General features: G+C 48.2%; 9 protein-coding genes and 1 non-coding gene across 10 annotated transcripts; 5 read left to right on the top strand and 5 right to left on the bottom strand.

The window, feature by feature from the left end:
• Positions 1 to 938: 938 nt before the first annotated feature.
• On the top strand, positions 939 to 1020 carry METBIDRAFT_t83. The gene has a single exon. It is a non-coding gene; the product is annotated as a tRNA-Leu (tRNA).
• Positions 1021 to 2389: 1369 nt separating this feature from the next.
• RTG1 (Rtg1p) lies at positions 2390 to 3022 on the top strand (the record flags this gene model as incomplete). Its single annotated transcript, XM_018855361.1, has 1 exon — positions 2390 to 3022. A coding segment is annotated over one exon (633 nt), but the record flags the coding sequence as incomplete, so codon positions are not given.
• Positions 3023 to 4412: 1390 nt separating this feature from the next.
• FAD1 (FMN adenylyltransferase) lies at positions 4413 to 5363 on the bottom strand (the record flags this gene model as incomplete). Its single annotated transcript, XM_018856552.1, has 2 exons — positions 4413 to 5010; positions 5155 to 5363. The coding sequence occupies 2 exons, from the start codon at positions 5361 to 5363 to the stop codon at positions 4413 to 4415; spliced, it is 807 nt and encodes a 268-aa protein (XP_018713267.1).
• A 1692-nt stretch (positions 5364 to 7055) lies between these two features.
• On the bottom strand, positions 7056 to 7808 carry METBIDRAFT_9143 (uncharacterized protein; the record flags this gene model as incomplete). The annotated part of the gene is made up of 1 exon (XM_018859325.1): positions 7056 to 7808. One exon carries the CDS (start codon positions 7806 to 7808, stop codon positions 7056 to 7058), a length of 753 nt encoding a protein of 250 aa, XP_018713266.1.
• Positions 7809 to 11344: 3536 nt separating this feature from the next.
• SWI6 (transcriptional regulator) lies at positions 11345 to 13648 on the top strand (the record flags this gene model as incomplete). The annotated part of the gene is made up of 1 exon (XM_018858456.1): positions 11345 to 13648. One exon carries the CDS (start codon positions 11345 to 11347, stop codon positions 13646 to 13648), a length of 2304 nt encoding a protein of 767 aa, XP_018713265.1.
• A 78-nt stretch (positions 13649 to 13726) lies between these two features.
• Positions 13727 to 14302, bottom strand: METBIDRAFT_75962 (frequenin; the record flags this gene model as incomplete). Its single annotated transcript, XM_018858455.1, has 1 exon — positions 13727 to 14302. One exon carries the CDS (start codon positions 14300 to 14302, stop codon positions 13727 to 13729), a length of 576 nt encoding a protein of 191 aa, XP_018713264.1.
• A 1815-nt stretch (positions 14303 to 16117) lies between these two features.
• Positions 16118 to 16537, top strand: METBIDRAFT_37193 (succinate dehydrogenase assembly factor; the record flags this gene model as incomplete). Its single annotated transcript, XM_018856838.1, has 1 exon — positions 16118 to 16537. One exon carries the CDS (start codon positions 16118 to 16120, stop codon positions 16535 to 16537), a length of 420 nt encoding a protein of 139 aa, XP_018713263.1.
• Positions 16538 to 17870: 1333 nt separating this feature from the next.
• METBIDRAFT_75960 (uncharacterized protein) lies at positions 17871 to 19100 on the top strand (the record flags this gene model as incomplete). The annotated part of the gene is made up of 1 exon (XM_018858454.1): positions 17871 to 19100. One exon carries the CDS (start codon positions 17871 to 17873, stop codon positions 19098 to 19100), a length of 1230 nt encoding a protein of 409 aa, XP_018713262.1.
• Positions 19101 to 19824: 724 nt separating this feature from the next.
• On the bottom strand, positions 19825 to 20667 carry SLU7 (mRNA splicing protein; the record flags this gene model as incomplete). The annotated part of the gene is made up of 1 exon (XM_018856569.1): positions 19825 to 20667. The coding sequence occupies one exon, from the start codon at positions 20665 to 20667 to the stop codon at positions 19825 to 19827; it is 843 nt and encodes a 280-aa protein (XP_018713261.1).
• A 177-nt stretch (positions 20668 to 20844) lies between these two features.
• On the bottom strand, positions 20845 to 22294 carry METBIDRAFT_29364 (uncharacterized protein). The gene has a single exon (XM_018855389.1). The coding sequence runs from the start codon at positions 22125 to 22127 to the stop codon at positions 21267 to 21269; it is 861 nt and encodes a 286-aa protein (XP_018713260.1). The 5' UTR covers positions 22128 to 22294; the 3' UTR covers positions 20845 to 21266.
• Between the last annotated feature and the right edge of the window lie 2766 nt (positions 22295 to 25060).

Genomic DNA, 25060 nt, shown 5'->3' with positions numbered 1-25060 from the left:
GTTTTGTGTCCTTCCATTAATCGTGGCCTGGTGGGCCCCTTGGTATGCATCTGTTTCCTTAATAAAATTTAACGTCATCAATTCCTAGGATATGTCTCCTGTAATAGTCGTATCAACGCAGATCGTTGGATAGGACTTAAGGAGCCCACTTCCTGCGACTTGCCACGCCTTCTGGTGACCCTGAAGATCGTGGTGACGAACCAATTTAATTTTGTTGAGTTCTCCAAAGAGTTGTCGGCCAGGGCCAGAATCTTGCAATTTCGTTTTTTGTCAAAGTCCTTTTGCAGGGGGTAAGAATTTGATCTTTTTCGTCAAGCAAGAAGCTATGCCTTTTTTTGGATTGACTCATTTGAGAATGGGAGCAAAACTACACAATGTGTAAAATCCTTTCTAAACAGCTCACAGACACATGAATGGTAACAGAATTCAGCCGGTCTATTCCGATCTATCCTTTGCAACCACTTTTACCTTCTATGTGATCTATTCGACTCCTCATTAATAGAAAAGCGTGAAAATGAGAGCTACATGTATCTAATACCTAATTTATTTTGTCTGGCTAGGGAAACATGCAGTATTTGTTTTCTTTTTTTGGTAGATTCATCTGATTAAAGGGGCAAAACTATAAAAATAATATATATGAAAAGACTTTAAACAGCTCCCAGCTACGTACCAAGTGTCTTAGCTCGGCCCGTCCCCTTCCGTTAGTCGCGGCCTGGACGGTCCTCATGGCACGTATCTGTTTACGTATTGAATATTACGTCCTCCATTCCTTGTATATTTTGGTTTTGGTTTTATTCTCCGAGCCAACAGCATATCTCGTGTCACGCAACCTATCTCGCCTAGATAGCTCTATTATCCCGTGGCCTCTCTCACAAGTAAGAGATCTTTACAAGGTTTAGTTACATATAGTTTACATAGAGTTTGTAACATGCAAGAAAGGCTCTGTGGCCGAGCGGTCTAAGGCGGCAGACTCAAGTTCTGTTATCGTAAGATGCGCGTGTTCGAATCACGCCGGAGTCATTGTCTTTTTGTCAATGGAAAGATTTGACTTACACAAGCTCTCGACCAACTTTCGTTTATCCACCCTTAAATACGACTCGTTTGAATCAAATTGGTTCTTCGCGAAAATTATCGTTACTCCAGGGTTTTTAATGAGCATGTCTCTAGGTCACACGTCGACCAGGCATCCAGCTATATGATAATGATATTAATCTCTATTTTCAAAGAAATAATGATTTTTTTCTACCAAAAACGCCACTGGTGCCAACACTGGTCTTGTCTCAATAATAACACTTGGATCCATAGATGAGGATGAACCAAGAGGCACCTTGGTGCTTTGATTCTTTTGAGAAACGAGTCAATTTGTTGCTGATAAAAGAAAATTGGTTTTGGAAGGAAGCGCTTTTGAGAATCGGGAAATTTCAAAAGTCAAAGCCAACATATTTGTCATCTTCTTTAAGATGGTTCAGGCTTACCCGAAGATAATATCATGTTTCGGTTTTCTTGCTGTTTTGCAATTGTATAGTCATACATACCTTAAATCTTAAACTGCAAATATTTATGCTGACCTCCTATTAAAACACTTTTTACATTTCCAGCTTGAACTTAACAAAATGGAAAACTCATACCCCCAAAATATTTCGTACGAGTTAGATCTTGCCGAGCTTAAAGAATAACACTACTACCCCGGTCACATGACATGGCTGGCACTTCCGCATTCATGCACTTTTATACTACTTTTGCCAAACATACTAGTGTAGAAGAATGAGCTACAAATGACAGGCACCATAAGGCCTGCTTTCAAGACTGTTTTTACTTAATTGTTCTTCGCAATTATCGGAATAATGACCTGATGGGAGTTCTGATCCATTCGGTGTAGATTTGACCCAGCGGTACAGAAAGAGGCCCACGACAACAATCTTCGAGAAGCCCCTCACAAACAGAAATTGCCGAGAACAAGATATACAGTCTTAATGCAACCGACATCAATCCTGAGTTTGAGGCTACCGCCACAAAACACCCCTTTCCTCATTTAGACAAGGGGTGCCGGCGGCTAACATGATGGTGTACGGGTGTACAACTGCAACCAGCGCTCAACTCACATCTGGCCTACTAATGTTTACTACTTATATACCCCACGTTTCTGCACCTACTCACCAGAAACAGTACTTCTGAAAGCAATATCAAAAAGGCGGAAAGGGGATTTCTGAAACATTCCTTGATTCCGTCACCACCCACATTTCCTCACCCTTAAACCATGAGCGATCTGCACCAAACACTGGCCAAGGCGTCCGACTTTGGCCCCAGGAAATCCCCCGCCACAAATGCCACAGTACCCAGCATCAACATTGCCGGCCTGCCGGTGTCTCCCGGGAGCCCGGCGGGCGAGATTTTGGCTCGTTCACTCGACATCAAGAAACAGCTTCAGCAGTCTTTCCATGGCCACTCATCCCCTATGAGTGGCAGTGGAGGGGTGACCAAGCCACGTGCCCGGCGGGACTCGGCATATCACATCAAGACTGAAGACGGCGATGCCGAAACGCGCAATGAAAACGACCGCAACGAAGCCGAGGAGCAGGGAATCGAGCGCAAGCGCCGTGACAACATCAACGACAAAATCCAAGAACTCCTTGAGCTCATTCCTGGTGCGTATTTCCAGGACACCAGTGTGGATGCTGGGATGGCTCCCGGGCATCCGTTTGATGAGGCGCTGGCCTTGGCGAAATCGACCGGCACGCGCGACGGCAAGCCCAACAAGGGCCAGATCCTCACGCAGGCTGTTGAGTACATCCAGTTCCTTCAGAACGTCATCGACGAAAACAATCGCAAGGAGGTCGAGTTGTGCTTGAGGATGCAGTCGCTCCACCTGCTGAGAAGCGGTGGCCTGAACCCCCCCTCAGATGTGCCTATGGCTGTCGGGCCCACCAGTGCTGAACAGGCGCTTGGCGAGATTGGTGTTGGGCCGGAGTCTGACGCATACTTCCGTGCGGTGCTTTTAGAGTCGCACGGCGGTATCAAAAGTGACACGTGATTTGGAGGCTTGGTGCCCACGTGCTTGTGTCGAGACAGATCAGGGCCAGTCTTCGCGGGGTCGTGTTGGTGAGCAGATCAGTTCAAATGGTAATTATGTCTTGTGTTGAGCACAAACTCATCTGACTCCTGCAGTGCTGCTTTTGGTCACATGTATTGTCGACGGTGTTAAATTCGGTCTCCTGATGATTAAGTTGATCGCTTGCGCACGGATTGTACCCAATTTTGGTACTTTCACCCATGAGCAAGAAGAACTCTGTATTTGGAGATGGATGGAAGCTAGTTGAGAGTGTCTTTGCTAAATCTACAGGTGCCTTGAGGAGATATCACATGCTTCTTTGAATGCAAAGTTATTCATATGTTCACCCACATTCGGCACTACAGCATCGGGGTTTTGAACAAGGATATCATGCCCACACAAGAAGACCCCAACGAGAGACACGCAGTGGAGTGGGATATGACTTTTATTTCTCCTAACCATCAATGAGGTTTTAAGAGAAAAGTTTGGTCGAAACTCACATGATACAAACGAGCAAAACATGTTGATGGATCAGGCATTGCAACCCAGAGCTGATCATGACTGTTCCCGAAAACGCGTTTCTGATGAGCTTGTCTGATCAACATGTGCCGAGGCAGCAGCACGGATTCCGGAACAGAAGCGAATTCGAAAGATCTTGAGTCAGGGATGATATCTCGTTCAGATAAACCAATGCGGACCAGGCAAACTCACTGTTTTGGTCCCAGGTAGCTTCATGTGGTAGCACGCCCAGAACATGCGCACGATTTGTCAATACAGAGAACTCCTGGAGGAAAAATAGATACTGTTCAAAGGGGAAATTTTCAGATTATAATGTACGGCTTTTTCGACCGGGGGATCAGACATCTTTTCACGATGAAAAGGTAAGCTTACTTCGTGTGATCCAAACATCACAGCACACAGATTACCGCGTGTTCTTCTGCCACCTGGGCGCATTCTATTTTCTATTACAAGTGTCTTTTACGCTCTGTATGAAGTCTCTTGGATGTCTGGCGCTGGTAGGATTCTTAGAGCGAGGCAACCTCATTGCCACTGTTTGACAGCACAGGGCCCGACCCACAGCCTGTCGGGAGCGCCGAACACAGCCTGGTCCTAGCTGCAAAAATCGCTCTGTTCACACTGGGGCTTAGATATGAAGCTGCCAGAACAACACTTTTGCTCGTCCCAGAAATTCCTCTCGAATCTTTCAGTTGCCAAGTCCAGCGGGAATTTTCCCGTTAGGTACAGTTGAAAGCCGTGAGGTCACATATCCCTCAGAAAGAAACGCACAGCTTTGATTGTCGAGTTCGTATCAACAGGATCCAGAAAAGAAGGCATCCATCTTTTGCGAAGTGAGGTCCACATCTCACCGAGACTTCATGCGTCCCACACGCTCTCTCTCATCGGCAAAATCTTCTAGCATGTACGCTGGCAAATACGAGTCGCCCAGGCGTAAAAATATGTTCGGTAGCGTGGTGTCCACGCCGCCCAAAGACGTGTAACCCTGGTCGTACAACTCGCAGTATGGCACGCCGCACGCCAAAATGAAGTCCCACACGTCGCAGTAGTGCCAGTGCAAAATCGGGTGGATGCGCAAAAACTTGGGCCAGTTGTGGTCTGTCTCCTGCTCGTACTGGAGCAGCGCCCCGTACGGGTCTGCGTACCGGATGCCCACGACAATGGCCTTTGTATTGCAGTTGACCTGGGTCAAATACTGCTCAAACCCCTGTTTCATCGAGCTGCTGATGGTGATCGGGTTTAGCAGATACTCTTTGGCCAGCAGCTCGATGAAGCGAGAGAGCTCCGGGAACGGCTTTTCTGAATTCACGTAGATGGAATCTAGCTTATAGTTGGCAGGTATCCGAGCACCCAGCGAGACTTTCCGGTGAATGGCAGCTAGGAGCAAAGTGAGCATGACGAGGCAGTCTTTGCCGCCATTGTACGAGACAGCAATTTCCTCGAGGCTAGGGGTGTTAGTGGGCTGGATAAGGCGGGGTTCCGCTGGCCTGGGCGGCTAGGGTATTTCAAAACGGCAAAGGTGGCGGTTGCTTTCTTTTTTTCTTGCACAAAATCGGCAAAGGGCCACCACGCGTCACGTGCTTACATACCTGTGGGATTCAAGTGCAGATTCAAGCACCTCCAAGGACTTTTTGACCTTCTCTCGAACCACTTGTCTACGCGGGGGGCGCACTATATATGGGGGCTCTAGCGAGGCGAGATGCGCCAGGGGCAAGGAGCCTGCCAAAAACCCTTGCACCAAGCGATGTGCCTGTGCGCATTTTTCGAGAATCGGCGGCGGGCCAGGGTCCAGAGTCATGGATTTGGGGGTGTTGACGGCCGAAAGAAATGTGGAGGTTTGCAAGAGTGGCCCGATTAGTGGGCCGAGGCGGACCGGGGCGCGGCCGCGATCTCACGTGACCGACTATATACAGAACGCCGACTCGGCTTCTGGCGCGGGTGCAAATGATGAGCAAGCTGGGTGAGCTTTGGGACCCAGGGCGTTTTGATATAAGGCGAAATCATTGAAACATAGGAATATCAAATTATTTGTGGATGTATTTCGGAGACTTGTGTGATATTATGGGGGTTTTTCGAAAACCAATTTGAAAGGTGATTCAAGTCGGCGACATCAAGAGAGGGACTGAGCACTGTATATCTGATATCCATGGGACTGTTTGATGCCTCTTTTTGGAAACCATGAGCATGCCAGGTCTTCTTTGTTTTCTTTGGTTTTTCCTTTTTGTGATTTTTGACACTAGCTATGAGCCTGTATCTGGTGAATTGAGTGACTCGAAATGGTTTGAGGTTCACGTGGGTGCCATAAAACTGGCCTTTATCCTGATATGAGATATGAGAGCACTGAGTCGAAAAAACGGTGGTAGTTAGAGCTGCTGGCATTGATAGTGATTTTGAATCCCTTTTGTTTTAAACGTCGCTGTGCGCATACATGATATTGAACCCGAGGACCCGCGTCTGCCAATGTGGTTGTATTACAAATTGATCAATATACGTCGTCTTGGAAGTGCGTAAATGGGAATTAGACAGTATTTACACAGGGGTTTTGAAGAATCGCCATGAGGACTAACGAAACCGTTTAGATATATCCGGTTTTTCCCCGAATGAGCTCCCAGAGTGGGAGGCACGGCCACCCAAATCCAACCCAGTGCCAGAGCCCAGCATAGGACGCAAAACACCATCTCTGCCATTGCGCTTTGAGCCTTTGTTTTTTGTGTAGTTCCAAGACTCGGTTTTTGGTGTGTTTGGTGTATCATTCTTGTTTGAAATCAGACATGCCAACTGGTGCCGGAACATTGACTTGGTCAAACACGCCCAGAGAGTAAGTAGGACCATTCGATGACTGAAAGGCACAGATACTACAAGAAACGCGAAGACAGTGAAAACAGTTTTGAGGCTTCTGCCGAAGCCGTGTCGAACGATCTGCAAGATGACGATGTGCTCGGGCTTCACTTATGTTATTTTGGTATCAGGGCACCGTATTCTGGCTGATGAATCACAGGGTAAGTCTTTGGGGAAACGTAGCTAAAAACGTGCATGTTTTTGCCCTTTTTGCATATCTCCAGTCGGCTGGAGTATTGTCCTTCGAGGCTAGGCTGAAATAGCACCAGGTCCGTGGCTGGGGCCCTGATATAGCTGTCTTGCATACCCGCCATTTGCCATCGTATTCCCACACGTTGGAGTAGTCCCCAAAAGCCCAGATTACCCTTATTTGTTCGGTCAGCCGGGATTGTCTTCACATATCCGCATGATGCGACCTTTCGCTATATTTGTCGAATAGAGGACTTTCTCCAGAGGCACACATGAATAATGGTTCCACCCTATGTTTGCGACGCCATACTCTTCTTGAAGATAAATAACTGCCCTCATCTATGGATTCAAAAGAGCGGTGGCATTGCCCTCAACTTCGAGCCAGCATGCTACTATTAGTCCATGAAAGCCCCCAAATTGAACCTTAAAAACTTCTTAAGATCATCGCCACAGACGGCACTCTCTATCTCGAATCCAACTTCTCGTCCTTAAACAAGACCTGAAGAAAAAACTCCCTTGAGTCGGGGTCCCAGTGCCACCAGTAGTTCTGCGACATTTCATCGCCAGGCGGAGTGTCGACCTGTTTTGCCCCGGGGAAAGATATGGCTACATTCTCATAGGGCTCTGCAGAAAGGACCAAGTACTGCCACTTGCTGGGATCCACGTCCTCGTCCTCTTCGTAATCCGTCTTTTCCTTTGAGAGAAAGTCCTTGCTGGCGCCTTGGTTTTTCTGCGACATTTCGAAGTAAGACATGAAGCGGAAGAACGGTTCTTTCACGGAGATCTGTGGAAACTGCGCCTGCACGAGCATACCCATCCGGAGCAGCTTAGGTAGCCTGATTTTCGTGACTTTGACGCTGGGCCGCCCGATTGGTTTCCAGTGCCGTTTCTCTACATTAGTCATCGACACGCCCGTGTTTTGCCCAGGCGCCTTGTTGTATTTCTCATCCAAGATCCGCCGTCTCTCCAAGTTAAGCCCGTGCTTTTTCCCGCCAAGATGCGAGATGTATGATGCTTCGTTGGTGTGAGTAGTGAGGCAGAGCCGACATTCAAGAACACCCAAATGGTTCCGGAAAACATAGGGGTCTCGGTCCAAATCAAGGACTTGTGTGGTGAGAAGCTCCTTGATGCGCCGTTTAGTGTGCACATTGCTTTCGTGTTTATCAGCAAGGGCACCGGCCCCTTTTTTCGAATTGACCCTGTCTGAGTAGTCCATCGCAAATATGAATTGGTTGTCGGAGTCTGAGTGGTGGAAATACTACGAATATACAGGGAGCTTTGCACGGCCCTCGCTTTCCTCTGCAAGCAGATGCCTCGTGTATGTAATTTCAGATGCACTAAAAGATTGCAGACCTGATTTCTCTGGTTTTCGCTCAATCGTTATGCGTGGGTGACACCGTTGATAGCTCTAAGATGAGCTTTATCACCACGATGCTCTTGTGATGCGCGCAGCTGATGCTCCACGCACCGCGGCTCATAACCATTTCCTGTCAAATGTATGATATTCGTGTGTTCATCAAGATGCTGCAATGATAGCACCAACATGGCAAAAGGATCTGCGAAGCACAATGCCTTGCTATCATCTTTGGGCATGACTTTTTTCTCCTTTGTCAGACTCAGTTTGGTGTGTGATCGGTCTTGTAAGTGCGCAGCCTCAAATTCGCAAGGGAGATAACTGACAATGGGCGTGGATTATGGGTATTCTTTCGGGCAAATCAAGTCAGCCTTAGGAAACAGTTTCTTTAAAAACTGAAAGTTTGAGTTAGTTGTTTGAACGTTTTCGGGAAATTCATGATTAAATAGTGCGCTCAACCTTGGAGAATCGGGCCCCATTCGGACAGCTCATTGAAGCTCACCTGATCCGGATATATTTCCGAGTCACCAATCAGGATTGGGCATTTCTATAAGGAGAATTTGAGAAAGCTATTCCGCTTTTGCGGCGTCAAAGAATGCAGTATATTGGAACTCGAAGATCTGGACTCAAAGAAAAGAGCAATGGTTTTTTTGGTGGTGTCTCTGATACACTTTCTACTTTGCTAAAACAGCCACCAGAGACCCATGGCAAGCCTTATTCAAGCGTGTACAATAAAGATTTCGCAGGTACGAATGCTCGCTGGTATGGCTCATAATTATTATCTTGACTCAGGGGATGGACATTAACCCATGTGCGGCACGATGGTAGTGATTATTTGCTGGCAAATACATTTGGAACAATGTGCATTAAATTTCGTATACATGTTGAATTGTTAGTTACATCAAAGGTAGCTCTGAAGATGACGAAGCCCCAAGATGTCAACGTGCATGAAAGCTGTGCTGTTCTTGTTTCATACACACGATGTGAACAATACAGGGCCTTTTTATTATTAGTAAGGTAGAGAGGAAGCTTGAGCTGCGTTATCATCAGTTTGTAGACACTTCAATGATTGTCGTACGTCTCCCTAAATTATCTCCCATGTTGTAGCTATTAGTATGTGGACCAAAATATACTGTCGTGGAAAGCTAAGATACAACTCCCTGTAATTTAACACAGAACATAGTTTCTCGCAGCTGGGAGTCCGAAAAAAAAATTACGGAAACGAGGCTTTTATAATATGAAGGGCATCTTCCAAAAAATCAGTCCAAAATGATTTATTTCAATTCTTATTCCTTTGGTAGGGCAATTGGAATTATGCTCGCCTGGAGAGTTCCATTATGTGCTTAGAAGCCGAATTTTCTAAGTTTGTGTTTTGATAAGCAAGCAATGAAGCTCAATACTGACTGTCATCACGAACATTAGTGTAATATAATCTTGAAATGTTTGCAGACATAGTACCGGAAAATGAAAAGACCGGGTATAGTCCCATAACAAAACTGTATTTCGAAGGTCCCAAAGAGAGTGGCGGTACACATGGGTCTCCAGTTATTTTATTCCTTAGTCCTGGCATCTTTGAAGAATCCCAAAATGAAAACTTGAACTTCCGCTCCAGCACCCTTAACCTGAAATCTTACAAAACCTATAATTCTCTATGTGTCAATCATAATGGATTTTGAATCAATGCCATATAGAGTCTCGGACAAGACCTAAATCCTATATGGTAGCACCAGAGAATCCCATCTAAGGCCCTATTAAGTGGCGCCAGAGAACAGCCTTTTATATGAGAACCTATCAAGACCAATGATGATAGCATCCGACTCCATGTGATCTGACAAATCCTGATGTGGTATTCAGAAAAAGCATATATAGAACCCTGTATAGTAGCACCTAGCAAAAGAATATATAGAACCCTATATAGTAGCACCAGGCAAAATCATTTATGAATCAAACCGAATGCATTTCAATATAAAGCCCTATATAGTAACCGTGGCCATACTTTATACAACAGCACCAGACAGACCCGATATACTAGCACCATGATATGCATGATTATATAATAGATCATATGGATAATTCTATAGATGCCCCACATAACACCCCAATTCTTCATCAGCCCAGCCTTTCAAAGCGGCTCCAAGATGGCCAACGAGATTCTGCACGTACTGCATCATGTGCCACGTCTGCCCCACTGGACCTCTACTTCTTGCACCCATTCTGCACCTCACAATCATTCAGCCACCCGCACAATGCCTCAGTACTGTACCTCCATATTTCTCCAGATTCCACCTCTAATTCGTGCCTCAGATTCGATCTCCAAGTTGTGCCTGTGAATCTTTCCTCTAAGCTGTGCCATTAAATTCTATCTTGAGGTTGTGCCTCAGATTCTACCTCTAAGCTGGCCTTCAAATGTGACCTATAAATTGTGCCTCCAGGCTCCACCTTCAAATTGTGCCTCAGATTCTACCTCTGAATTGTGCCTCAGATTCTACCTCTGAGCTTTGCCTTCAGATTTTACCTTTAAATTGTACCTCATCTTCTACCTCTAAGCGGTGTCTTCAAATGCTACCTTGAGGTCGTGCCCCCAAATTCTACCTCCAAAGTATGCCTCAAATTGTACCTCTAAACTGTGCCTTTAAATGATACCTTTGAATTATGTCTCAGCTTCCACCTCCAAACTACACCTCCAAATTCCGCCTCTAAGCTATGCCTTCATTTTTTTCTCTATATTGCGCCTCCAAACCCTACCTCTAAACTTTGCTTCCAATTCCACCCCAACAGGCTGGTCCACAGTCTGGCATCCCCAGGGCCGTGGCCTGAGACTGGCGGCCGGCACTAGGACCCGCGCCTGCATACAGCCCGCGCCCGCGGAACACCTTCAGTATCTGACTTCTCAACTCAAATGTGGTTGGGATCCTTAGAATACTTCTTTTTTCCTGCACGCCCGTGGACGAGAAGAAAGAAACAGAAAAACTGTCCCTGTGCCGAAGGTTTTTCCTTTTCCACGTGACAGGTGACTGCATGGCGGGCACCACGTGACAAACACGCATGGCACGCGCGCGCGGAGGCACGGGTCTACACGTCTCGCGCGGCGCCCTCCCCGTTAGACACCCATCTTTTCTCCAGACTAGTCCCAATAGGCTCTACTAGCACAACAAACCCAGGTCCAAAGCCACGCACTTGCTCCAAAACGGCCCGGACAGCGCAGGCCCCAGACCCCCTCGACCCGCCCGACGCCTTGCCCGCCCCTTCTTTGGTCCGCTGTCTTTTTCCCGCGCCGAAAACGGCCCCTGAACACCGCAAAAACCCGCCGGGGAAACACGACCACAACAGGTTCCCAAAAGCGCCTCAGAACACGGAATCCCGCCCCGCTTTTTTTGTGTGAATCTCCCCCTGCCGCCATGGACTCCCCCCAGTATGCCGGGGACACGACCACCAGCTCCATTGCCAACCAATTATACGGCACGCACCTCCACAAAACGCCCACCAGCGGCGGCTATTCCAGCGCCGCAAAACCGCAGCCAAGCGTGTCGCTGGCCATGTTTTCCGGCCAGAAATTCATCCAGCTCTCGCTCCAGCTAGCCGCCGGGAAAAGCGGCGTGGTTTCCGTGTTGCGCCGCGTGCAAGACTCGTACGTGAACGTGTCGCAGATGCTCGAGATCCTCGTGGTTCTCAAACACTATTCCGCGGAGCAGATCGCCAGCTTTTTCCGCAACGAGATCACCACCAACAGGCAGTACTTGCCCGAGTCCAAGGCCGGGCTGTTGCCGCTCTTCAACGACTTCACGGCGCACGAGGTGCCGCAGATCCGCGGCCTCTGGATCTCCTTCGATAAGGCCATCTCAATTGCCGTCAAGTTCGACATCTACAGGCTTGTCAAGCCGCTCTTTTTGGTGGACGTGCATGACTTCGACAGGCTCCCGGCACTGGCCGCCAACGCCGCCTCGTCCGACTCGCTGCCGCCAAAACGCGCCCATGCGGCCGCTGCAACAGACGCTTACCTGGACTCCCCCACCAAAAAACGCAAGACGTCGTCGTCGCCGCTGGCCGACGTGTTCACCCAGGCAAAGCTCCAGGCGTCCTTGAAGAGACTCGCCGCAGCAAACGCAAACTACCCTTACACCGTGCCGCCGGCAGCGTACGACGACAAGAACCGCGAGCTCATTGCGGAGGCAAAGCTCTTGTTCCACGACATCTTCAAGTCCGACGAGACGGACCTGTTGTCGAAGCTGGCCATGGAGGCGCGCCTCGCCCCCGTCATCGATAAATGCAAGGCCCAAGGCTTGCCGCCGTCGACAGTACTAGACGTGTCTTTGGACCAACGAGGCAAAACCGCGTTGCACTACGCCGCCACACTCGCGTGCGCGACGTTGGTTCTGAGTCTCATAGAGCTCAAGATCTGTTCCCCCGTGCGCGGCGATAACAAAGGCGAGTCTCCGCTTTCTGCCACCGTGCAGGTGACAAACGCAATGGTGAAAGGAACTTTCGCCGACATGCTCCAGAACTGGTTGTGGCCTGGCTTGTGGCTTTTCGACAACAGCAATCAGTCCGTCCTCCACTACTTGATATCGCTGGCAGTGAAAAACCCCAAGTCTTCCAAATTCTACCTCGGCAAGATTCTAGAATGGGTGTTTGGCAGCCCCGACAAAAAGCAGCATCTAGAAACATTGTGTAGCAAAATCGTGAATGCGCAAGAAGCAAAAAGCGGCAACACGGCGCTCCACGCAGCAGCAGAAAAGGGGCTCAAGTGGTATGTGTATCTCTTGCTAGAGCTCAATGCCGACTTGGACTTGGCCAACAACATGGGTGTGAAACCAACCAGCTTCGACTGTGTAAATCAAGTCGCGGAAGCACGCAGAGCTTTCAAAAACAACTCTTCGTCGCCTGCAACGACTGCCGCCTTGCTCGAAGCTCTAGAGGCAGACGCGGACGATGACGAGTATTTGGTCCTGCTTGTACATACAGGAATCGAGTTTTGGAATAAGCTGCTTCCTTTTCCCGAGATTGGCGAGTCCGAGAGAGACGACGCGCTCGAAGCCGACCCAGACAAAGAGCTCACCCCAACAAGCGAAGTTTTCAGCTCATCTATCCTTTCTAACAAGATTTTCAAATCGATCCAGGATCTTTTGAGCAACACAAATGAAGAGTACGAGAAAGTTATACATTCGAAGAGAGCCGAAATCAACAATTTGAACAAGGAACTTCGAGATGCCACCATTGTGACGGCAAACAACCGGCTTATAGCCAAAAGCATCTCTGGAAAGATGTCGCAAGTGGAAGCAATGAAATTACAAATGATGAACATTAACGACAAGATGCAGCTGCTAAAGAAAAGTCTCGGGAGTCTAGAAGACGAGGATGTTTTCAATCCCGAGTGGGAAGTCGATGTTTCGACACTTGAGAAATACGACGCGGATGAACCATTCATCATCAAAGAAATCTACGACAAGCTTGCCAGCGGTGAGGATGTTGAACCTACCGACGAATTGATAGAATCGCTCCCGCCTCTGGATGTATTGAAAGCAAGGTTGAAGGCATACGAAGAGGTGAACAACAACCTTGAGGAGGAATTGGCACACTTGGTGAACTACGGTGATCTCACGGCGCAGTTCAAGAAGGTGGTGAGCAGCTGTACGGGCGTGGACATCAATGAAGTGGACGAGTTGCTAGATGGTCTCCTTGAAGCCGTTGAGGGTCAGCAATGAAGAAAGCGCCAGCAAGAAGACGTGTATGCACATAATGGGGGATGTATTAATTCTAAAATTAGGCCAGACGTGACCAGTTCATACTAAACCCTCATACGAATTCAACGAGTTGATGAGAGAAGGGTCGGCCTTCACTACACGCTTCAAGTCGTCGAAGTCCAAGAAATCGGAATCCTTGTCCTTATCAATGGCCAGGAACAACTTTGCAGCCCTGAGGTCGGGCGTGCGTTCGTCCTCAGGCAACGCGACCATGGGCCCCACCATTTTATATATTGCTGTGACGACGGCGAGCACGTCTTGGTAATAGATCTTGCCATCACGGTCCAAGTCATATAGCTTGAAAGTGAAGTCAAGTTTTTGGTTGAGGTCGCCGCGGGCCGTGAGTGAAAGTGCAACGATGAACTCCTTGAAGTCAATGTACTTGGAGCCGTCCGTGTCGAAGATACGGAAGAGATAGTGGCAGTAATCGGTGGGGTCCCCAAAGGGAAAAAACTGCTTGAACACCTTGGCAAATTCCTCCTCGGAAAGATGCCCACTGGGGCAGTCCCGCAAAAAACCTTTATACCATTGCTGTAGCTCACGCTTGTCGAAAAGCGTGCGATCACGTAGCTGTTTGATTTCCTCTTTGGAAAGTTTCGACACAGCTTTCCCCATAGTTTCGTATATGGGCTTCAGGTGGGCGGAGAAGCGGCTACAACTGCACTCGTTGACGAAAAGACAGAAAGACTGGAGTTTCGGGTTTTCCAGATGGACGCGATTAGAAGAAACTGGGCTTTTCTGGGGTGATTGTACGTTTTTCGTGATGATGAACGACCGCACGTACTGTCTAAAGAAGGTGCGAGTCCAAAACAGAGGCTTGGCCTGCGTGTGGAGCTGGGCCTCGTTTGGAGGCGAGGGTTCCAGAAGAGAGGCAAAGACAGGAGTAGCCCGGATAAAAGCAGCAAGAAAAGAGAACAAAATTGAAGTACGAAGATGAAGAAAAATGAAAAAAAAAAATGAAGTTGATGTGTATATAGGACGGCAAAATCTCTACAGTATTGATGCTGGGCCAACAGGAAGAAAAGCTAATAGTGCGTATAGAAGTATGCCTGCGGGGACTGAGGGCTGGTGTTTTCGGCCATGCAAATCGGGGCTGCTAACTAATTCAGGAAGGTGGTTTCAATGGTAAAGCTGGTATAAAACAAATACCTTTTTATCAAAACTTTGGAAGCAATTGAGCGATTCTTGTCTTTCTCACCGTACAAGTGATGTGACTTAGTGGGCACCGCGGAGCACCGTCGGACAGGAGTGCCCTCGGATTTGATTTTCCTACTCTCACGATCATGAGTTTCACGTGGAGTTCTAGAATTCCCCACATGTGAAGTCTTGCGCTGTTTGTTTGATACATCGTAGGAAGTGTGGATCAATATGGTGGTTAATTATTAGCGCGATGGGGTCTTTCTTTGGTTGCCTCCAGCAAGATACCATAATTGGGCCCCTCCAGATATCGATAAAAAAACAGGGCACTTAGTTAAACGACTATTCCGGTGTATTGCTGGCGCATACGCCCGGAATTATGAACGATCACACTTTTCAGTCAAATGCATGGAGCCCCAGTTCCACCTAGCATGCCCAGATAAGCTACTGGAAGAACGAGAAATATGCGTCCAGGGCCCACGCCTCCCATATCATATCAGAATATTCCAAGCGTTGGGACTGATTTGCCTATGCTTATTTGCTGCTGACTTGGCTCCACATTTTGATCTCCAGACTTCCCATTGAATACTTGCTACTCCTACTAAGATGCGCACTGAGGCAGATCTACCAGATTCACATCCAAAGCTGGCACATTACCTCCACGCCTGTCTTATATAGAATCTGGAGTGGATATTTGGGCAGAATATTAGCGACAGACTTGAAAGAAAACTGGCACGCCCGAAAAATAATATTGACAAGTTTGAAGGATGCCTTTACAGACCTATTTTCGGGCTGGTGTTGTTGAGTCTTGGCAATTTCTAAGTCCCATGGCCCTACCGGCTATTGAAATTTATATTCTAAAAACCATGCACCATACCTTAAATTACTCACGACTGCTCGTCGAGATGACCGCACCAAGGCTCCACCGCCATGCCTGCCAACAAAGAGATAGAGCCCGGCCAAATCACCCAGCCGTGTTATATACAGGACACGCTGTTTTTGCCACCAGCAGCAAGCGAAAGTCAAGGCGTCCCAAGCGTGGCCTGTGTGCTGGTACCAGATCTCACTAGCTAAGAGACTGGACGGGCAACACCTGGGCCGTGGCACACGTCAGGGGCCCACGTAAATCACGTGAACTATCACGTGACCATGAGCGCCGGGGAAGCACGTGACGATACATTGAACACGTGACCACGTACCCCGGGATGCACGTGACCTCCCAGAGGCAAATCACCACCGCATCTAACCAGCCCCACGCCTCCATATCGCCTTTTCCTGCTACAATTACTAGCCATGTTTTCCAAGTCCGTCAGACAGACCCGTTTTGTGCGCTGCCTCAATCACGGCAAACCTCAAAATCCATCGTATAATGAACTTGCGGCAAGAATCGACCCTATAGTGAGGACCGACGAGCTGATTGACGTGAAGCGGGCCCGGTTGATTTACCAATCGCGCAAACGGGGCATTTTGGAGAGTGACTTGTTATTGTCGAGATTCGCCAAAAAGCATCTCCTGAGTTTTTCGATGGAGCAGTTGAACGAATACGACCAGCTTCTCGACGAGCCAGACTGGGACATCTACTACTGGGCCACCAAGAATTACGATGTCACGCCCTTGCCACAGAAATGGCGTGATTCTGAGATCTTGGCTTTGTTGCAGAAGGACACGGAAAACAACGACGGCGAGATTCTTCGCATGCCAGACTTGCACTGAACGAGTGTTGGAATCTAGCCTGGACTTCCAGGAAGAGTATTTAACAAGCGGCGGGGCCGAAGTATTCTGCTTAGTGTGCTTGAACTTTGTAAATAGATTATAAATGAGTTGATTGTATGAGATGGCTGTAGGGGATTGATTTGTGGGTAATTCTGTGAGCGATTATATGAGACTAAGGGGGAATGGACAGATGAATATTGTATGGGTGGCTGGGTGAGTTTATGATGTGTGGTTTGATTACAAGCTGAGCAGATATAGAAGTATTAGCGGCTATACGAGTGATGGGGTGACTGATTGATGACTGATTGTATGAGTGATTAGCCGACCGTTTAGATGTCTGAGTACGTGTGATTTAATTATTTTTACAAGTGGTGTATAGATAGGATTTGAGGATCGGATCTCGCATGTTCCGGTATCTATCCATCGAAACTGTTCAATCAATGTTGTCCGACTTGACCCTGTGTCATTTTACAGCATGCGTTTGCCATTACATGTGCGGATACTGAATTTGGACTTTCAAGCTCGACGTTCCTTACACCTTACAGGCGGCCGCAGGCCAAAGCTTGGAAGCAGCTATCTTAAATTGGTTCTCAAAAAACGATAAGTTTCATCGACTTGTGTGTTTTGCGGCAAGCTAATAAAGCGACTCGACAATATGTAAACTCCTTGCTATAGTGGAGTATGCACCCCTATTATGTCTCGATATTTTCTTCGGCATTCAGGGTCTTATACAAATATAAAATTCCACACCTAAGAGCGTTGACTTCACGCAAAAGTAATGAAAGAGGAAACAACGTAAAATGTAATCTCATGTAGTCAAGCGAGCATCGGAACGAAACGATCCAAGTAAATCACATCTAGAATGATTGCAGCTTTTGAGCTGGAGATATCCATGTTTCCTATTTCCAGCCCACATAAAGATAAACCAAAAATTGGAACTGCGAATACTTCTGCTCACGTCTGTCAACCCATATATCCTCTGACTCACAGGGCGCATATGCGTGCACGTATAGGCTCTACATGCAACGAGCGGTCATATCCAACGATCTTCTAGAGACACGACTACAGAAGCACATGTATCTCAACAACACCAAAAAATGTTTTCTCCTATGTTTTGGCTGTTGTCCCCTATTTTTTGGCTGTTTTCTCCTATTTTTTGGCCGTTTCCTCCCTTGTATTGCTCTTCCCCATAATGCGGCGTGCGTGTCGTGCATACGGCACCTCAGTAGAACCCAGAGAGATATCACCATTGACCTTCCCTCCCCATCCAACAATACAACAAAGCGTCACAACAACAAAACTCGTTTCACCAGAGCCCTCACATACCGTTGTCATGATTTACCCCCGCGATATTCCCGCCTCCTTGAAAACAGATAAGCTGGTGGCGCCATTCATAGCCCGTCTGGCCGAGCTCTCGGAGGTCAATCCGGTGGTCAGCTATTTCTGCAAATTGTACGTGATAGAGTACATTTTGTCCCAGCAGCTCCATGCGCTGAGCAAGGAGATCGAGGAGTTCACCATGCAGCTTTTGGACGACACCGAACAGGCGAAAAACGACCCTGGCGACGTGGGTCACGTGCTCGACAGCAGGCAGCTTTCCGCCAATCTCGTGTTTGTGTTTGCCTTCAAGCTTTTCAATGGCTGCCTCGAAGACTTGGGCAGCTACGACGGCGTGTCCAAGCCGCAGTTGGTGCAGAAGTTGCGAGCCACCATCACGTTTTGGTCGCTCTTCCCTCTTTTCAAGCAGGACAACGTAGCCCAGCCTGTAGACTTTGCGGAGACCTCCGCCGGGCAGTGCCAGTCGGAAGATGAGTTCATGAAATTCACCAAAGACAAAATCAAGACGTTGAAGTTCCAGTTGAGCCGGCTCCTCAAGGACGAAATCCCAGTCAAGGGCGAGGAACAGGAATTGGACGCCTTAGCCCTCAGTCTTGAAGGTTTGGGGCCTGAAAAAGGGGCCGAAATCGAAGATGGCAACGCGCCGGCCACAGGCAAACATTCCGACGAAACAAACACGGAAACCCGTGGTTTTCAGCGCTCCAGAGGAAATCTGGGCACATCTGAAAACGGCGGCTTTTCACTCCCAGCGGCACCCCAATATCAACCAGGGGCCGGTTCAGCCCCCGAGTCTGAGGAAGAGGCCGAATTCAAGCTTCCAGGGGCCCCAAGGTTTGACCCCGGCGCAGGTTCTAGCTCAGATCCCAGCACCCCAAAATTGCCTGGTGCACCCAAACTTCTTCCGGATGACGATCTTTCCCATGTGAACAAGAAATCTTCGATTCGGGTATTCCAGCCCACCGGCGCTGGAAATGACGGCGAAAGCGAGGAAGCCCCCGAGCTTCCGAAGCCAGGTCTGCAGAGATCGGCCTCTTCCAATGTGCTGCATGTCACAAAGGAGTCGCTCCCCATCATTGTTGACACCACCGAGCAGGTGAGCAGGATCCAAAAACACGCTAAGTTTGCCATTTCCGCTTTGAACTACGAGGACTGGGACACGGCCGAGGCTGAGTTGGTCAGGGGGCTCGAGATGCTCCGGAGAATCAAGGAAAGAGCACAGAATTGAGTAGTTGCCGCGGTGTTTCTTGTTTTCTTGCGTGATACGAGAACATTTCTGTACAGCATAATGTCTTTCCAGCCATTCCCTCGAATTTTCCCTCTCAGACAGACTTTCAGCAAAATGCATCACAATAAGAGCTGTATTTGGAGCGTCCTCCAGAGATGCGAAAAGCCGAAGTGCATGGCTCCACAATTGCTTTCTGTTTTGTACATGCATGGGTGGTGGGCCGTGGCATCCTTAAAGCGAGCGTCCAAAATTGTGCGGAGACGGGTGCTCTTAGTGAATGGGCCTGCAGTGTTGGGTCTCCCGCTTCGGCTGGTTGCCCGATGGACTTATGTTTCCGAGGTGATGTCTTGTAAGTAAAGCATTTCAAAGTGGAGCATCTAAAGTGGAGCTTCGGAGCTTTTGAAGTGGAGCATATGAAGTGGAGCATCGTGAAGCGCAGGATGTTGAAGTCTGAGGTGGAGCATTGTAAGTGGAGCATCTGAAGCACACTTGGGCAGCTCACTTCAGAACGTTTTGAAATAGTGGATCGTGAAACAGACCTACCCTTCTAGCCTCACCACTTCGCCTCTTTATTTCAATGTAGACCGGAATCGCCTCTTCGAAACAAGCCACGTACACTCCAACCCACCAGGCATTCTCCAGATCACAGAGTGCACTTCCAGAAAACCTGGTTCAAGGGTACACAGGAACATCAAAGAATTCCAAATGCAAGAGGTCGGCCATATCACGAGCCGTACATTTCCATGAGCCTCCTCCGTTTTGCTTCCCCGGCGTCTTTGCGCCTCTGCTCGTTCTGCCGGTTTTGCAACATCATCATGGTAGGACTGGCCTCCATACTGAAGTTCAAGTCTGCCGCCGGCTGCTCTTCAATGGGCACATTGGGGTTCTTCAAACTGGCCAACTGGGCGTCGTAATGAGCCTTTTTCTGCTCGGCCTCAAACGCCTTGTTTTTCTCCCAGGCAAATTTCTGCGCCTGGCGAAACTCGGCTACATCGGCACTTTCCTTTACGAACTCCGAGTCCTCGTTGACCACGCCCACCGTAGAATCTTTCCCCACCCTGATCTTCCCGCCCATATTGCCGTTGATGGCCCGGATGTACGCAGGAACATCTCTGCGGTCTCGAATGGACTTTTCCAACGGGTCCTCGACGTGGCCGGTCTTCAAATCGGAGCGACTGAGCCCAAGCTCCTCGAGCTCCAACTCATAATCCGTGTCGTCAGAGTCCTCGTTCATATTTTGGCCCCGAGACGCCGTTTTTTTCACAGCCTCCCACCGCGTGAGAATCTCGTCCCACTCGTCCGCCGAGTGGCCGTGCCAGCGGTCCCGTTTGGCGTCGTAGTCGTCTGCAACACGAGTTTTCGTGCCATTCACGTGCGTCACTTCATCAAAAATGCCCGCCCCGGCCTGCGGCTCGCTGTGGTGCACGGGTGCCTGTCCCGGCGTCTTTCTGTGGTGAGCTAGGGTATCTTCGGCGCCGGCTTGTTCCGCTTTGAGTCCAGATTTGTAGTACCAGGGCACATCCAGAATGTACTTGGGGATGTACAGGTTGTTGGAGCCCAGTGCCATGACAACCGATTTCAGGGAGCTAGGGAGAGTTGTGCTGAGCTTGTATGGGCGCGGAGTCCGAGAATGGAGGGATGATTGGAGGCGGTGGTGAGTTGGTTGGTGACTGGTGATGTTGTGTGCCGCGCACGACCCCCAGAGTGCCATGCAGGAAGCACCCGGCAGGCCTAGGGTGGTTTCGTGGATACAATGCCGGCATTTCTGGCCACTTGGCTGGCGGTGGCTTTTGGTGGAAATCCATAAACACAAGGGCCCGGAAGGCGGGTCACGTGACCGGCGTTCTCCGGGCGTGGCGCCGGCCCGATCGGCCACTACGATGCCGGAACTTGCAAGTTCCGGGGCCGTCAAACCAAATGCCGTGGGTTGAATATTCAGCTGATATTTGCTTCTTTTGCGGGGCGCCCTAAGGAGGGCCGCCGCAGGTGACTATCTACTAGGCCAGGTCACGTGCGGCCTCCGCCGTCTTTCCAGTCCCGGTTGTATGGGCTGGTTTTCGGGGCTGTTTCCATGGTGCGGCTTGGTGACTCGGCCGCGATGCCCGTTTTCTGGCGCCGTGCTCGGCCCCGTAGTCTGATGCTGTTTTTTTCAGGCCGCCCCGTCGCCTAGAAACCAGTCCACTCGTCCTCGGAGTCGCTGCTCGCCGGCTCGGCCCCCGTCCATTTGAGAACCCGCGAGTCTTCCAAAATTTCTTCTTTCACCTTGCTCCTCATGGCCTTGTTCTTGGCCCCAGAGGCCAATTTCTCGAACGGCCCGAGCAACAACGAAACCGGCGTCTGCGCAATGATATCCGCCTTTCTGGCCTCAGTCTCTTTCTCGCCCAACGAGGGTTTCGGGGCTTTAGGCGTGCTTTTGGCCGGGAGCTCCGCATCATCACCGCTTTCGTCTTCGCTCTCGCTTTCCTCGTCGTCGTCGTTTTCCTCACTGTAGTCACGGAAGTCTTTGAAGATCACGTACTCGATTTCGTCGAGGTAGATGTCGCACACGTGGTAGGCCAAGGATTGCGGGAATTTGACGTTATTGGAAAGAGGATACTCCTCGAGCACCGCGAGGAACTGCGACACTTCCAGCTGCGGCCACTGGTGCTCGGCAAGACGGAAGAAGCTGTTTCTGACCGCACGTCTGACTAACATCAAAAACTTGTCGAGGCGCCACTTGTCAATGGAGTGCCACTCGCGCATCAAGACGGCCCAGAACGCACGGTGGAAATCGGCCAATTTGTTCTGCGGCACCGTTTTGGCAAAAAGCTCGCCCAAGTCGCCCGCAAGGTTCTGTTGCGGGATGGGCTTGTCACAGAACCACATGGAATAGTAGAGGCCCTTCCACAATTTCTCGAGATCATGGAAACGGAGCTTCTGGCCCGAGGGCGACTGCAAGTATTTCGTCAAGGCGGCAAATGCAGACTTCCGGATGGCCGGGTCATTGTGGGCCAATTTTCTGACGAACGCAGAGGTTTCTTTGGCCATTTTGCAGCGACGGTTTTGGGTGATTCAGAAGCTTTTGGCACAGACTGGAACACGCTTTTCGGCAGCGGGTCGGATGTGTATGCGAGCGATGTTTTCAATGGCACTGTATGTTTTGCCTGGTTCCTTCACATCAATAGTCTGGGTTCCTAGCCAAGCTGGAAAAAATAGCGCATCGCATCTCGCATCGCACATAGTGCAGGAGATATGGTGGAGGCGATGAGACGTGGGCTGGTTGATGATAAACTGATAAATAAACGAGTTTTTTCTTTCTGTTGCTAGGATACCGATTTGCTTGGCTGGACGGGGTGTGCTTAGTTCTGCTATGTAGGTTGTAGGAACCTGTGCATTTGTGGTACATCGGCCTTCATGAAATTAGGCTTGCATACAGGTGAACTTGGGATGATATACTTCAGCTGATATGTGGATGATGCTTTAGATGATATATGGATGATATGAGGATGATATTGGCAGGAACACAGGTGGAAGAAGTATCGACTATCCAATCAGAAAACAGGACACCAGGAGAAAATAATACTATGTGACATCGTAGTCGATGCCAGTCAATTGATGATGCTACTTGTCAAAGGGTCCGTTAATCTGCTATCTTATATCGTTCGGCTGCGGTTTTTTTGTTTTTGTTTTGAAGACTCATCAAATTCAAACGCAATGGTGCTATCTATCCGTAGCAATCAGGTCCCGGGTCATAGACTGCCTCAGTGATCATAGTCCATTCAACAATCTGAAGTTGGATAAATTTGTGTCAAAGCTGGAATTCGTCGTAGAGGATCATAAAGATGCCACAGATCCCAAAACTGTTTCCAAACAAACATAAATTATTTGGCATATGTAACGGTCTTTAGTTAACGGACTCACATATTTTGGCAGTTCCATGAAGCGTACCAACCTGATAGAACGCCTCGCTTTGATTTCACGTGTCCTTTTCAAGATGCTTGGTGATACCCACTTGTAATTTTCCGTTAAAAAAGCATGATTTGGGACCGTCATAAGAAGGACTTGGAAGTCCTTTCAATTCGTCCTTTTTGTTATCTAACAGAAGCTTATGCGAATCGAATTACGTGACCAAGTTCAGAATATCAAAAGATTATCCTGTTTTGGAACTACAGCAGAGTGAAGCTGAATTCGAGAATCCCCTTCTTTTCTTTGGGTATTCAAGTCGCTTCCTCAATGTGACGGTAGACTACAGAGCCCAGCTAGTTCAACAACCCGTTTCAGAAACACTATGCATCTTTCCAGGATAAATGAGTCTTCCCGAAACATGCTCTCAGCGTGTATTGCCATTTCTAGAACCCCAAATCTTTTCAGAAATAAAGGCAACTCATTTGTTTTCTTCTTAGTCTATTTATTGCAATCTTTTTACGCTTCTCTATTTGCACTGTTTCGGGACCTGCCGGACAAACCCCGACCAATTGAAACCCCGTCTCGTTCACCACTTACATATTACTTGCAAAGCACAGTTTTTGAAGATTTAAAAGGCTCAAACAGAATACTGAGTCTCCTTTTGATGTTACATCGAGTATCTTAATAGACCCAGGGGTCAGGGCTTAATTTTATTGGCTTCGCAGGTTTTGTAAATTTTCAGTCTCCAAACATTTTCTTTAGAAACACGGCCTGCAAATTACGAGTTTCCAAAGGATTGTTTCCTATGAGACGGCTTACCGCATTGAGTAGCCTGTAGGGAATGTTTGAGTCATGAGACTTAGACATAAAATAAATGTACTTGTCAATCAGTCTCCCATATCTGAAGAAGAGAGTGCGTTTGTCCACACTTTAAAAATTACATTGTACTCCACAGAAGAGCATTTACCTAATCAGCTCATGGTGGCGCATTCGTTGATATCCTTGCTCCTCTAATGATCATGGAAACTGATCACACATAGAGATGCAACTCAGAAAAGCAAACTTCCTTTTGGCTACTATGATGGTCGAATGTTGCATATGTTCTTTAGGGGCCATATCTAAATGGAACTGATTTAAGGTTCAGTCAGTGTAATCTTGAGTAAAAAGCATCTGTGAAGCGTGAAGTTATTGACGTGAGTGAATATAGGAAACGGCATGAGGGCCTTCTTAACACGCATGTATTCCCATAGTAGACTTTTTGTCGTCAGGTTTTAAAATAAGTCTCCTGGAGTAGTCTTTTCAACTTAGGCGGTAGCGGGGGAGTTCCCGAGACTCGCATATACCTTGACTATTGTGGTGATCATACCACTCATATTATTAAGTTCTCCCACAATTTAGCGCTTGTAGCTAACATTTCATGTGAATGCATAATTGAGCTTTTTCCACCAGTGTTTGAATCTTTCACAGCAGAGGTTTTCGTGACCCTCCAAGTATTTGTAGCTTCTTTTTTGCAAAACTGGCGCTGCAACTCGATTTTTAACAAAGTTCGACGGGAAACAGATGGCATATCATGAAAAGCGAAATTAGATTCAATCAGCTTATACCATGATAGTAGCCATTTGCAGGTATGTAGCAAGTTGTATTTCCTTTTTGTTCTCAAAAAATCTCACTGGAGGGATGTAACATTCAACCACTAACGGAAGAAACCTATAATAGATCGCAACATTGGCTCAGGTGAGAAAGCGCGAGCACCAATTCACGAAATCTCCCAAAGGATGTGATCCCCTCAAAAATTATTATATCTGCAAATAACCAGTGTCAATAAAATTAACAACATGTCAAAGTCCCATAGAGTATGTTTTCCTGGGATCCCGTGGCCATATGTCCTTTGACAAGGCGGCAAGACGTACATTTGTCTTTGCCTCTTGGTCCCTAAGCAAATGAGCCCTGCGAACAACTTTCAGAAACCTTAATTGGTTTCTTAAATTGTCAAAGGAAGTATTTAAAGAAGCAAGCATCTGGAAATCACGCCATTGATAAGTCTCCTGTAGTAGTCGCTTCAGCTTTTTTTTTGT

The sequence above is a fragment of the Metschnikowia bicuspidata genome, assembly GCF_001664035.1.
Source record: "Metschnikowia bicuspidata var. bicuspidata NRRL YB-4993 chromosome Unknown METBIscaffold_1, whole genome shotgun sequence".
Lineage (NCBI taxonomy): Eukaryota > Fungi > Ascomycota > Pichiomycetes > Serinales > Metschnikowiaceae > Metschnikowia > Metschnikowia bicuspidata.
The sequence above is the reverse complement of the archived record's forward strand: the minus strand, read 5'-3'. Positions and strand labels throughout refer to the sequence as shown.

Excerpts from the sequence above, each read along its gene's own strand:
- METBIDRAFT_29364 (XM_018855389.1), bottom strand. The coding sequence starts at position 22,127 with ATGGCCAAAGAAACCTCTGCGTTCGTCAGAAAATTGGCCCACAATGAC.